The sequence below is a fragment of the Nestor notabilis genome, unplaced genomic scaffold, assembly GCF_000696875.1.
Source record: "Nestor notabilis isolate BGI_N333 unplaced genomic scaffold, ASM69687v1 scaffold32749, whole genome shotgun sequence".
NCBI lineage: Eukaryota > Metazoa > Chordata > Aves > Psittaciformes > Psittacidae > Nestor > Nestor notabilis.
Window position 1 is genome coordinate 352 of NW_009942913.1, and position 13741 is coordinate 14092.

A 13741-nucleotide genomic window follows, 5' to 3' on the forward strand; every position below is an offset into this window, starting at 1 on the left:
TTTGTGCTCAGGGCCCCCTCTATGGAGTGGCACAGGCCTACTGCCTCTCCTGGGGCTTTGCACGCAGAAGGTCTTAGCCTTGAGAAGCCGTCTGCCCAAACTATGGGAAACCCGCAGTTGTATATATCATATAACTCATTTGATTTAGTTTTTTTCACACCTTACAAGTAAAACACTTCCAAACACCTGTGATCTCAGTGTGTGTTGTGGACAAATATGTGATCTACGTAGAAGTGTTTCCTTTGAAGTAAAAATTCAGGGTAACAGCTGAATGTCTAATTAAACCTTTCAGGATACTGCCATCAAGTACATGACAGATGGCTGCTTATTGAGGCAAATACTGGTAGACCCCCTTCTCAGCAAATACAGTATCATCGTTTTGGATGAAGCCCATGAGCGGAGCCTCAGCACTGTGAGTGTTGCCTTATATCTGTCTTTTTGGGTTACTCTCTCTTTTACTCAGGTCTGCTTATACCTTTCTTTCACTTCTCCACAGTCACAGAATCAGAGAATAGTCTGGGTTGGAAAGGACCTTGGCTGACTTCACATGGATGTGCTTTAAACTTTGCTGTCCTAAGACCAGGGAATTGCTGCTGTGTTCTCTGTTTATTACATGCTGCGTAATCTGAAAATCAGATGTGTCCTGTAATCCTGTTGGAACTGTTGTAGCTCTTGCATTTGAAAGCAGTTAAAACTGGGTAGGCTGTTGGATGCTTCCCCCAAATTTCCAGGAATTTGAAGCCAGCACAGTGAACACAAACTTTTTAGAATCCTTATGTAAAAAAAACCCCAAGCCACACACAAACAAACAAAACCCTAAAACATCTCTATCACTGTAAAGCCTAATGTTTCTCAGGGTGTGTATGTGCCTGTGCAAAGAGATTATGGCTTTCGAGATCACGGAAGTATCTAGGTTGACCTAAGTAGCAAAAGCTATCAAATGTCACTCTGACCCTTCTGTGGCAAGTGAAATGAGACTCAAGTCACTCAGTCCTCAAGAGATTATGTTGTGTGTCGAACGACCTACCAGTCCAGCAAATAACCTGCCAGTCCAGCTGGGGGAAAGGGAATACGCTTTCTGAATCCCAGTTCTGCCCTCAAGCATCTGAGGGTATTGCTAGTAATTGAGCTAGGGTGATGTAAGAAGTTGTTGCTCCCTCACCTGTGTCTCAGTCAAAGAAGATTTTTAATCCAGAGCACTGCAGAGTAAAACAAACTTGCTGAAGCCGTAACAATAAATAGCACAGCAAAGGAGGGTACACATTCAGGTAACGTATGCTGGACAGAGATGATGACTTTTTTAAATAGGTCTGAGGTAACTGCTTGCAAATGACTTCAGTATGAGAATATAAAAATGAAAACGAAAGGATTTTAAGTTGCACGGATTGTGTTTATAGGCTGTGAGGAGAGCTGATAAAAAATAATGTAGTCTAAAAAACAATTAGTGTGCTTACAAGCCAGCCAGGGGAGGTGTCTGTATTCTTCTGAATGCTTTGGCCCTGCAAATGTGATATTCTGTCTTCACTATACCAGTGGGATAAAATCAGTCCCTTCCAAGTTCCTCAGGCACTTCTAAGAAAACTGGGGTACTAACAGAAGTTATTTCTGGTTTTCTGTCAGGATATTTTATTTGGTTTGCTGAAGAAACTATTTCTACAGAAGAAACCAGCAGACAGGAAGACAGCGATGAAGGTGGTGGTGATGTCAGCCACCCTGGAGGTAGACAAGCTCTCGGAGTTCTTTGGAAACTGTTCAGTGCTGCATATTCCAGGAAGAAGTTATCCTGTCAAGTCGATATTCTGCAACCTGCTCAGCCCCCGGAACACTGGCAGCCATGCATATGTTACAGAGGTCTGGCCTGGTTGACTTTGTTTCTGTGTTGTGTTCTTCTGGTATGGTTATCATATTTGAAAGACCACAGGAATTAGCTGCTATATTGCTGTGTTCTTAGCATCTCTGCAGAGTACAGGAAGGAGTTAGTACTATGAGTTTTAGAGTGAGATTCCAGCTGTTATTGACTTATTTGTTGTTTCAGGCTGTAAAAGTGACATTGGATATCCACTTAAATGAACCAGAAGGTGACATCTTGGTTTTTCTGACAGGTGAGAATTTTTCTTTCAACGACTGATGGCTGTTCCAGGTGAAGCATGACACTGCCAGCAAAAACCAAAAAGACAATCTTTCCAATTACTGTGTAGTTTGTCTCAGAGCAGTAAGTAGAGAAGGGAAAGTTGCAGGCTGACACACAGAGTCCTGTGAAGTGACAGTTTTCAGAGTGTGTTTAGGTATATCCATGCCTATGAGATCAGATAAGAAGACATTAACTTAAAAATCCTTTCTTCCTGTGCCAAGTTTGTTCTATGTTGTCCATGTTGTCCATTTTATTTTCTTGCTAATTCAGGAAGGGAGAATTTCTTTAGCTGCAAAGCCCTAACAGTATATGGGCCAGGCACTTACCCATTCATCTTTTAAGGAAAAACCTTGGTGAGAGGTATCATGGAGATTGGGTGTCACCTCCTAATCTAACTTGCATAAATACTGCTTCCTTTTTGTAAGTGTATTGATGATTCTTGTAATATTGGCAAACCAATCTTGTTTCACGATGTTGCAAACTAGGAAGGCAGAGTTGCAGCTACAGAAGTTGTTTTAATGCTCTTGTATGTTTTTTAGGCCAAATTGAGATAGAAAGAGCTTGTGACTTACTTTTCAAGAAAGCAGAATCTATTGATTACCGGTATGAAGTACATGATCGATCTGTTGAAGGCCTGCTTATCTTGCCATTGTATGGGTCAATGTCAACAGGTCAGTGCATATGATGTCATATGGAACTTGATTTCCATAAATGTTAAGTGCAAGAGTTGTTATAAATAGTATTCTAATAAAGTATTTGTTTTGTAATTGAAAAAAAAAATGGCATTCATTAGCCCATTTGTTACAATACCGTAGCACTGTGGGGTTTTTTTGTCATATTCATAAACTTATCAAACTTTAACCTTCTCTGTACTTGCACAGAATTCTCCAGATAAAATTCATATCCACTGGAAGTGGCATCGAAGTCTTCAGCTTAGAAAGGGCATATTGTGTATCTGAAACTTCAGATGTCTTATTTAGGCCCTCACATTTTATTTTATATGGAAAAGATATTACCAGTAGGTTTTTTGTGATGAGACTAGACCTGTAAGGGAAGATAGAAGTAGTTGAGTGTCACACAATATAGGAAAGTACAGGTTATCAGAATGAGTCTGTTTTATTTGGCAGCAATACCACAGTTAGTTTCAAAGAGTTAAAGACAAAGGCCTTTTGACCTTTACTGAACACAGACACTGTATTTTCAGATGAACTTTAGTGTGGTGTTTAAATGTGTGGATGTGGTATGTAGAATGCCAAGAGGTTGAATAAGTGTTCAAAAGAGCATGACAACAGTTTCCATGTGGAAGTACTGCTGAGAGGAAAAAAATGGTAATAATCAGCAGAGAGGGAGCAAAACTTTTATCTTCTTGAAAGAACAAAATGAAAAGTTGCATAAAAGAAAGGTAGAGCTTCTTTACTCCATAAGTGTTAGATTCCTGACTGAGAGTGATATTTTGTTTGTTTATTTAGTGGCAGGTTCTCAGAGGCCGTTGTATTTGAATATTTTTAAATGCACAAGAGAGATTTTTCATTAAAGAGTTTTTTATATTTTTCAAGTATAGTGAGTGAGTAGATTTCAGGGGAAAGTTGAATTTCCACTTCCCCTTTTTTAGTTCTTTGGAAAGGCAAATGAATTAATAGGAACTGCAGACGCTGCTTTGTTATATGTTAAAATAAGATCTGCTGGAAACATGGAGGGTTTAACTGAATCTTCATGTTCTCCTTCACTTGCTCTGATTGTTAAAAGCATTCAAATACTTCATGAAGATTTTATCAAGACCATCTTGTTTGTTTTCTCTAGCTCTGGGTTAGGAAATATCCAGGAGAGTTGGCCTTTCTTGATCTCAGAATCTTGATTATGCAAGCAATAAAGAAGATACTCTTTAATTTCTGGTATATGCTAAAGTGATACCCCATCTGGATTTTAGAATGTTATTTGATTCACTTCCCAGTTTCATCCAACTGCCTTTCACTAAGCATTTGAGTTTGCACAATGTTGGAGGTGTGGTTTGAAATCGAGCATTGTAACATGACATTGTTTGACTGTCATTTTAGATCAACAGAAAAGAATATTTTTGCCAGCTCCCAGAGCCATTAGAAAATGTGTGGTATCGACAAACATTGCTGCAACATCTCTGACGATTGAAGGAGTCAGGTATTGTTTCCTATCCTTCATAAACGCTGTAACAGGGAATTCGGAAAGTTCTTCTAAATTTGGAAAGATGTGTCTGAATTCCTTCCACTACTAGACCTGTTACTGGTTTTTGTGTATGCAGTGAATAACAAAACCCTTGATAGTATTATATAGTCTTACAGATGATTAATATCGTTGGACCCTAATATGAAACCAAATCTCAGCTCCTTTAAATGAGCACAGTCTCCTTAGGTGCTGGGAGGTGTTATCTGTAACATCCTGTAGACTGAACCATTGCAGGGCTGCAGCTGACCAGCAAAGTGCAATGACCCATTTGCAGCAATTTTAGGGTAAATGTGTTCTCGCTTTGATTACGTACGTGTGGCAGTTACCTGTCTGTCTCCTGAGACCTCTGTTGTTTTTTTTCTCTGACAGAGTATGAATCTTTTTCAGATATGTAGTAGATAGTGGATTTGTGAAGCAGTTGAATCATAACCCCCGAGTTGGCTTGGACATACTGGAGGTGGTTCCCATTTCGAAGTAAGTTTTAAAAAGGTTATGTGTTTGGTGCTTCTGGGAGTTGCTCTGACAATACTGTGTGTTGGATGATCTTTAAAATAAAAAGGGGGGTGGGGTGGCTTTGAGGCTCCATAATTTAAAGCCTTTTTGTTTGCTGCTAAGCAGTGCTTCAGCACACAAAATTTTCTGTAAGTTACAGGCAGTAAGAAGGAGTTGACAATGCATTGTCTGTAGTCTGAACAGTGGCTCAGATGTTATCCTGTGTTTGCTGAATACAACAGGCTGATTCAGAGAAGCTTAAAAAAATCTTCCCTTTTACAGAAATGCTTCTTCATTTTGCTAGTTCTTGTATAGCTGGAGTTCTCAGTTACTGCACAGTGTAATATATCTTCCATCTACAAGCATAGAAATTGCTATTAGCTTATCATAGTTAGTGTGCTGCTTTGGATAATAACAGAAGGGATCAAGAGAGTGGCTTTTTTTCCTCTACCTTTCTGTTTGGAAGGAGTGAAGCAAAGCAACGAGCTGGCCGAGCTGGCAGGACATCAGCTGGAAAGAGCTATCGGCTGTACAGTAAAGAATTCTGGGAACAGTGCATGCCTGACTACACAGTGCCGGAGATCAAGAGAACCAGTCTGACATCTGTCATCCTGACCTTGAAGTGCCTTTCTGTGCATGATGTCATAAGGTAACCTCCATGGAGGGGGGATTAGCATTTTTTTTCCTGTCGGCAGCACAGGCACCAACAGCCTGTTGGCAGGAGGCAGGATTAGGTCTGTGGCCAAGTGTGGCACTTTTCTGTGCCACAGTCAGCTTTTCTGCTGTTCTCCTCAGCCATTAATGCCAGATTGGATCCTGAGCTCAAGTTCAATTTGAGGTTCTGATAAAACTAGCTCCTTCTCTCCAAAATTAAATAGTTAATAGTGTTCCTTTAAAATACCCATGGTTTATATCCCAAAAGCTTCATCTCTGTGGAATTGTTTAATTTTAGGACCATACACATGCAGAGAATGCAGTTCATCTTTGCACATGCCATGCTGGGATTTGTCATTGTAATTCTTTAGCTTGAGGCTGTATATGTAGTTACATACCCATATGCTGAAGATGCTTATGTGCACTCAGGTCACAAACCTGTACAGGAAAGTTAAAAAGATATTTTAATAAATGTGAAAGCTAACAAAGCTTTTCTGAGTCTGAACAGTGAGATTTATTTTTTAATACTTATTTTTTACCTCACTTTTTACTATAGGTTTCCCTATTTGGACTGCCCTGAAGAAAGGCATATTTTAGAAGCTCTCAAAGAACTTTACCAGTGTGATGCTATTGACAGGTAAAAAAGGGGTGTAGTCACTACAATAATTTAATGGTTTAACTGTTGTTAAGGAGTTGTTCATGTGGATTGAAGCACTTCCCCCAGCAGTAGAATATGTTTCCTTATTAGACCAGGAAATTAACAACTGTTTTAATATACTCTCTGTAAAATTAGGGTTAGAGCATGGCTTAGGACTTGGGAGGTACAGATTAATTTCTCCACGTTGTCCTGGAGTTCCTGAATGACCTCAGACAAATAACTTCAGGTCTGCATGCTGTAGTCCCAGACTGTTGTGATGAAGGTACTTAGGCACTAGGTGTGACTGTTGTGATGAAGGTACTTAGGCAGTAGCTGTGAAGCCCATCCAAGAACACAGGACAGGAAGTGAGATCTTAGCCTAAGATTCCAGGAATTCTTGGGGAAAAAAAAAATCAATGAATTAAACCCCTCTTAATCTTAAGCATCTGCTAAACTTAGAGCTGGGTTTGCCTGGTATGGAGCAGGTATAAGGAAGCTGGAGAATGGTGAAACTTTCTTCTGCTAGTGACATTTGTCTCCAGAACCTATCTGGGCACACACAGACTGTGATGTTGGAACAGTCTGGAGGGGAATGCTGCTTTTGTGCTCTTTATCAGTATATGGTGGCTGACATTGCGTGTGCATCTTCCGATTTATGTTTAAACACAGTTTCGTTGAAACCGGTATTTGAATCTTCTTTTTTTTTTCCCTGGGATAAGGAGAGGCCACGTGACAAGACTGGGTGAATTCCTGGTGCAGTTTCCCCTCCCTCCCAACCTGACCTGTGCTGTCATAAAAGCTGCTTCTCTTGACTGTGAAGATCTGCTGCTTCCCATAGCAGCCATGTTGTCTGTGGAAAATGTCTTTATTCGTCCAGGTAGGAAGCCCCTTGTCCCAAAGCACAGCCTTGGGTGGGTGGGGAATTCTGCTTGGACAGGGCCATCTCTTTCCAACCAGGCAATGGCTAGGCAGCACACATGCTTCACCTGGACACCTGCTTCTCCCTTGGTAGTTTTTGGTGCTAATTGTGAGGCCACAGTATCTTCTAGGTGTATCTCAAGGTTATAAAGCAGGTGCTGATTCTGTATTTTGAATAATGGAAGCACAAGCCTTTACTTGAGTGTAAGGTTACTCCTGCCAAGGAGCAAGCTGATCTCAACTGGGCTCAACACTGGTGAGAGACACTGAATGAATGCTTTAAACAACACTTACGTTGCGGTGTGATGAAGCGTACACAAGTGCAGTGCCTTGTCTCCCAGCATACATTGTAGCATGTACAGAAGAATGGTAAGATTAGGACAAACACACAATGGCACTTTGCCCGAATGCTTTTACAGCTTTCTATGGTCTTGGAGCCAGGGCACATTGAATGCTAGGAGTTGGACAACAGCTATTCCAAAGACTTCAAAATAGCATGGAATTGGATTGCATTTGTTCTAAGGCTGTGAGCTGTAAAGCAACATATGGGTGAGTGGATTGTTGAGAGCTTGTAAGGGGGGGAACTGTGTCACAGGAGGGAAAAGAAAAAGAACCACCCACAAACAAACCAAAAACCAACAACAACAAAAAACTAAAACCAACCAAAACAAACAAAAAAACCCCACCACAACAAACAAAAAAAACCAAACCAACACATCAAACCCCTCCAGAAAGCCAAACTGCACTACAGGAGATGTTTTGCTGTTGGTCTAAGTAGGGGACAACAACAGGGACTGATTCATTTGCTCTTAATGAATGGGGTTGCTGCCTCTGGATTGACTTCTCTGTTCAGTAACTCTGTTTAACCAAATAAACCTTTTAAGTTACTGTGAGAAGCTCAACACTGACTCAATTTCCAGTGTTTTTCTAGATGGAAAATGTAATTCTGCTGTGATTCCAAGCTAGCACCTCTCACTAGTGCTAAACTCACTCTCTTATTTCCGCCTTCCTATCTTCTTTCCCTTTCTGTCTGCCTCCCTCTTTCCCCTTCAATGTGCTACATATAGTCTTTATAGGTAGCATAACCTTTGTGGGAGACCTTTGTCCTTTTTAGTCACTCATTGGCTTTTGTCCAGTTATCTCTGTAGTCTATTAACTGTGCCCATTAGTGCAACAGCTAAAGACACTGCTAACAGTACTGATCGCCTGTATTCTACTCTGGGGTCTTTCCCTTTCACACAAATGTGTGTTTGCTTTCCCATCCTCCATCTGGCAGTATGCCCTTGTTATCTGTTCAGCTAGCTAACACACAGCATGCTCGTTACTCTCCAGCAACCCTGTACATTAGGACACAGACACAGAGACTTCCATCCTGAAGGCACTTGCTCATGTGCAATATGTATATGAAAAGGCTTCCTTAATTTGTTGGTATTATTTTTAATACCCACAAACTTCTGACACTGTCTGCAGGACAGCAGCAACAGGATGTATTTGCCTTTGCAGCCATATCCCTCTCTGCTAAGAGGAATGGGTTGTTCTGGGGACAAAATTCTTTGGGTATTTAAAACTTGAAATAACACTTTGGAAATGTTGCTTTTGCCTGGTACATTCCTAGCATTTAGTGAAGGTAAATTCTCACTAAATTCATAGCTCGCATTTTTGATAGTCTCTTACTTGCTTTAAGACCTCCATTACTGTGACACTTGAGTACAAGGGCAAAAGCAGAGCTACATAGATCAGATGGTGCTTTGGTGGGGTGGTTTCAACAGTTGTGTTTTTCTCCCAGGGCAAAACTTTCACTTGACCTCTGTGAGCTGTTTGTTTCAGGTCACTGTTACTGACATCTTTCCATGTCAACGTCTGAATAGATTGTAAGAGAGAAATATGTAGAACCTTTCTAAGAGACTGGAATTCTTCATCTCCAGTGCTGAGTGATGAAATTAATCACAGATTTATTAGCATCTACCTGTTCTTGGTCAGTAGTAGTAGAAGGAGGAAGAACTGTAAATGCAGCTGCAGAAGAGAAACAAATATGAAAATAACATGAAAAGAGCCAAGGCTGTCAAACACCATTTGGAGGAATGCTAACAGAAAATTAAGTAGGAGTGATAAATAAAAATTACTAAAGTGAGATGTAACTTACTTCCTTAGGTGATCCTCAGAAACAAAAGGAGGCTGAGCTTCAACACCAGGAACTTTCCTCACAAGTGGGAGGATGCAATGACTTTGCAACCCTCTTAAATATTTTTGAACAGTGCAAAGCAAGGTACAACATGTATTCCTTACATGAAGTGGTTTATGCATTGCTCATTACTCCCAGCTGCTGATGGCTTTTAGATATATTTTGTATGTGCATGTGTATGTACTCATACCTAATTGCAGATTTATTCCTTATTGTGATCTGTAATTTCTGTCAAACTATTTAAACTAACAAAGTATCTGGCTGTGTAGGTTGCCTTCTTTGTAAGACCATAACAAAAAGTAGAGGCAACTTTCTTCCTGCAGCTTACAAAGGGCTTCTTTATAATACAAGTATTTCTGTTCTCAGCAAGTCTCCTTCAGCTTGGTGCCAGAAATACTGGATCCATTGGAGAGCTTTAAAATCCGCTTTTAGTGTGGAAAAACAGCTTCGGGAAATAATCAGTAAACTGAAACAGGTAAAAAATTGAATTTTTGAATATCATTGAGTTATATTACTTTATATTTAAGACATGTACTGGACTACTGAGCCTTTGCCAGGTGGCTGCTGTCTTTCTCCAGCAGAAACCAATCCACTTAAGTATTTATTAGAGCATCCTTCTGTAGCTTGTGTAACTAACAGGTATGATGCTGGTAACAAGCAAGTAGAGGGTTTGTGGTTTCTGTAGGGTGAGAAATCCAAAGTTTAAAATCCATGGGATGGAAGGAGTATAGCCACTTTTTCTTTAGGAAAGATCCTAATTCATGGTTTTTGTTTACATAGCTGCCAGACTTCCCTAAAGAGACATTTGAAGGTTCCAAAACTGAAATACTAAGAAGATGTCTATGTGCAGGATACTTTATCAATGTAGCTAGGAGGTAAGTAATGAAGCTTGTAGAATTGAATGGAAAAGATATTATGCATATTCTTTAAAGGTGTACCTGCATATTGATGCAGAATAGTAAGTCTGCGTGATGCCCGATAGGTACACTGCTTTTCACTCTCATTACATTCTGGGGAAGCTGCTTACATCCTTGGAATAGTAGTTTTTTCTGTCTGTGAAATGAACTTGCAAGGTGATAAGTAGTTCCAGATATTAAACTAAAGGCCTTGGAAATTTCCAGTTATCATGACTGTCAATTGCAGTCTCAATAACAAACCCTGTTTATTATTGTGTTGTTATTTTGCAATGTTTCTGCAGTAAATTGGACAGTTATATATTATTTCTCATTTTTTTCAGTTTAATTCCGGAAGGATCTTTCTCTCTTATATATTTAAGTATTTTCTTCTATACTGCTGCTGATTTGCTTAGTCTAGTGCTGCTGTCTAATCACGTTTCATCATTTTTATTTTGTTTTTTTTCCACAAACCTTTCAGATCTGCAGCCAGGACATTCTGCACAATGGATGGACATGGCAGCATAGTCTATATCCATCCTTCATCTACAGTAAGTTACCAAAGTTTGTGAATAAAATGGCAAAAGATCTATAAAAGGAATAAGAGACAGGTCCCTGTGAACTCTTCTGTTTGGTATGTCTTGACTTACAGCCAGGAGAAGCACTCTTGCAGTGTTCATCTTGGGAGTGGGGAAAAGCCTCACTTCTTCAAATTTAGTAAATGTTTGTCTTATGAAATGAATGTGACATATGCTGAGAATTTTCTCTGGCTCTTTGGAATTCCTGAGCAGTTTTAAGGAAGTCTGTATGCCTTAATTTCCCTGTCTGAACATTTAGGGTAACATCAGCTTTCTCTCATTCTTGCATCTGCATTGGAAGATATACCAATGGAGGGTGCTTTAGAAATAAAAGTTCTCCTACCAGTTCTGAAATAGTATTTTAATTTTTCAGCTATACAACCAGGAGACTCTCCTAGAGTGGATCATCTTCCATGATGTCACAGTGACATCCAAAATCTATGTCCGGACAGTATGTCCTGTTCGCTATGAATGGGTCAAAGACTTGTTGCCCAGATTGCATCAGATTGATGCGTATGAACTGAGTAGTGTGGCACGAGAAGAAGTAACTGAAGAGGAAATAACCAAGTGGAAAAATAAGGAGGACCTTAAGAGGCAGTATGGTAAGCGCACTACTACTCCATAGCTGTGTAGTTTCCTTGGTTGTTTTGGACGTGTGTGTATATTATGCTACTGAATGCATTGGGGATTAATCTGGATGTGCTTAAGGTATTTGATATGTGTAGCTCTAGCTGTTATCTTACTACAGCTATGCAATCCTTATTTCCCTGCCTCCACAGTGCAGGAGTGTAATGATGTTTGCATACTTGTTCTTATCATGCTCCCCTCTTCTTTTGGTTTACTGTAGCTGACAGGAGCAGAACTTTAACACAGAGTTGAATAAAAGCATTTTGAGTGTGACCATTATTTAAGTTTGTGAAAGGTATCTAGCCATAGATACCCAAAATAATACTGTCCTGAGAGAGAGAAGTTCTAAGGGCTATGGGGTGGGGGGCAGGAAGAAAAAAAACAACCCCAAACCCCCACCAAACAGAAAGCATAGAGGAAAGTGTCACATTTTGGTGAATGTCTCATTCTGACAAGGAATTTAATGTCCTATGTTTAAATAGTCAGTTTTAATTAAAACGGATTCCTGCTAACTGATGTGGCTGCTGGACATTCTTTGAATTCTTCTGCCAGCAGCTTTCATCAGGCAGCCAAGTATTCAAAGGGCCTCTTTACTCCTGAGATGGCCCTTCCAAAACGTTGATTTACTATATAGTATAGGCACTGGTGTAGAGATTCTCTTCAGTTTTCTTAACAATACAAAAAAATGTAGACTCCTGTGCTCAGCCCGCTGTCTCTTTCTGTCCTGCATTAATGTATAAAATAACTATTTTAAATGCTAAAAATGTGAACTGGATTTGTTTATAAATTTTCTGGAAAGTATCTATGTATTATTAGGTAATGCAGAGGAGCCTCATCTATTTTGCTGAAGCCCAAGGAGCTGTGGTTTGTTCTCTTTGTCCCCCTAAACTTTTTCACTTCATCAGGCAATTGTAAATTAATTTGAGCTTAGTACTGACTTTACAGATATTATATTTGTAGGAGCTTCCTCAAAGATAGGTGGCTGAATAGCTGACAAAGGCTTCATTAGTGCCCAGTGGAAGGAAAGGCTGTAGCATGAGCTGAATTATTATTTGGCTCCAAGACAGAATAATTACAAATACTTCAATAATGAATGCTGATTAAAGCTTCTTCCTTGTATTGAAGAATCTGGTGCCCAGCCCCAGAGCCCTGGGAACAGGTTGCAGTAACTGCTTCATTCACACAGTATTTATGCACTCAGAGTCTTTGAATGGGTTTTTTTTTTAGTATTATTATTATTGTAAATTTTATTTTTAACTGAAAATATTTCCTGCTTTTCTTCTGGGAGAAGCACTCCTAAGGTCTCATCTCAGTGGGAGTGCATTTCTAATGGTGTCTGATCTGGAGTATTGGCTTTTCCCACTCCTTTATCTGTATGTTATCTTCTCTCTTCCTCCTACCTCTGGAAATTTATACAGATAGTTTATTCTAAGCTTTTTATTTTTCCCTCATGCTCCCGGTGCTGTCTCTCTCCTGCCTAAACATCAGTCTGAGATATGTAATTTAGAGAAGAAACAGGTGCATAGGATGCAAGATGCATAGTATTTCTTTCAACAGAAAGCAAGAGATACGTTTGGGGATGAGATGAGCCCAGCTGCAGATTGTCATGGGAATTAAAGCATGATTTTATTTTTCACTTTTTTCCCTCTCCCACAGTCTGTCCTCTCTGGAATTCATTCAAACGACTGACTGGGACTTGGAAAACATAGGAGATTCTGTTGGGGGGCTTGGGGTATTTTACAGATAGGAGGAGTTGTAATGCTGGGGGGTTTTTTGTCACAGAAGAGTGTACTTCTCTCTCTCCTCTCCCTCCAGAAGGAGTCACGGACAACTCTGTAAAGAAGATGGAGAGAAGGAATGATGATCAATCAATATTGGATGCCCGAGCTCGCTACCTTGAGAGAAAGCAGCAAAAAGCACAGGGTTTAAGTGGCCCTTTGAAAGAAATGGGGTAATACTTGTGGCTGCTCTGCTCCTACTAGGAGGAAAAGCAGTTTGGTGCAGTTGTTCTGGGTATGTTTGCATCGTGCAAAATGTCTAACCAGAACGAAGGAAAACTTCTACTTTGTGGTAAGTTTGAGTGTGAAGCATAAAACACCATCTTCCTTGCTGGATGCAGCAAAGGAAGATTGTGTTTTATGCATCCAGCAAGGAAGCATTACCAAGGTGAATTTTGTTGCTACATGTCACTGGCAACAAGTTAGTGGCCTCAAGTGGCCAGCCCCTCAATGGGAATGAAGACCTGATACTTAGTATGATGCCAGTTCTGTAGCATTTGATTGACTTAGAAAGGTCTTGGTGGTCTTGTTGCTGTTATTAATAAAATTTTCTTAAAGGTTTAAGGAATGGAACTGTCACTTTTTATCCATTTTACTTTGTATGATTGTGGCTGTACAGTCTTCATGCTCTTACGCATTTGCCTGAGCAGTG

At 40.0% G+C, this 13741-nt stretch overlaps 1 protein-coding gene across 1 annotated transcript in view; it reads left to right on the forward strand.

Annotated features, from left to right (window-relative positions):
* The window catches only part of DHX40 (DEAH (Asp-Glu-Ala-His) box polypeptide 40), a gene marked incomplete at its 5' end in the record, with an annotated part of 13599 nt that extends 212 nt beyond the window's left edge, over positions 1–13387 (forward strand). Inside the window, 15 exons of the mRNA XM_010021636.1 lie at positions 293–412; positions 1621–1851; positions 2036–2102; positions 2671–2802; positions 4186–4285; positions 4718–4804; positions 5289–5471; positions 6033–6113; positions 6833–6990; positions 9183–9297; positions 9580–9688; positions 9994–10088; positions 10588–10657; positions 11058–11286; positions 13127–13387. Of these exons, the coding sequence (XP_010019938.1) occupies positions 293–412; positions 1621–1851; positions 2036–2102; positions 2671–2802; positions 4186–4285; positions 4718–4804; positions 5289–5471; positions 6033–6113; positions 6833–6990; positions 9183–9297; positions 9580–9688; positions 9994–10088; positions 10588–10657; positions 11058–11286; positions 13127–13266 (1917 nt within the window). The remainder of the gene's footprint in view (positions 1–292; positions 413–1620; positions 1852–2035; positions 2103–2670; positions 2803–4185; positions 4286–4717; positions 4805–5288; positions 5472–6032; positions 6114–6832; positions 6991–9182; positions 9298–9579; positions 9689–9993; positions 10089–10587; positions 10658–11057; positions 11287–13126) is intronic.
* Between the last annotated feature and the right edge of the window lie 354 nt (positions 13388–13741).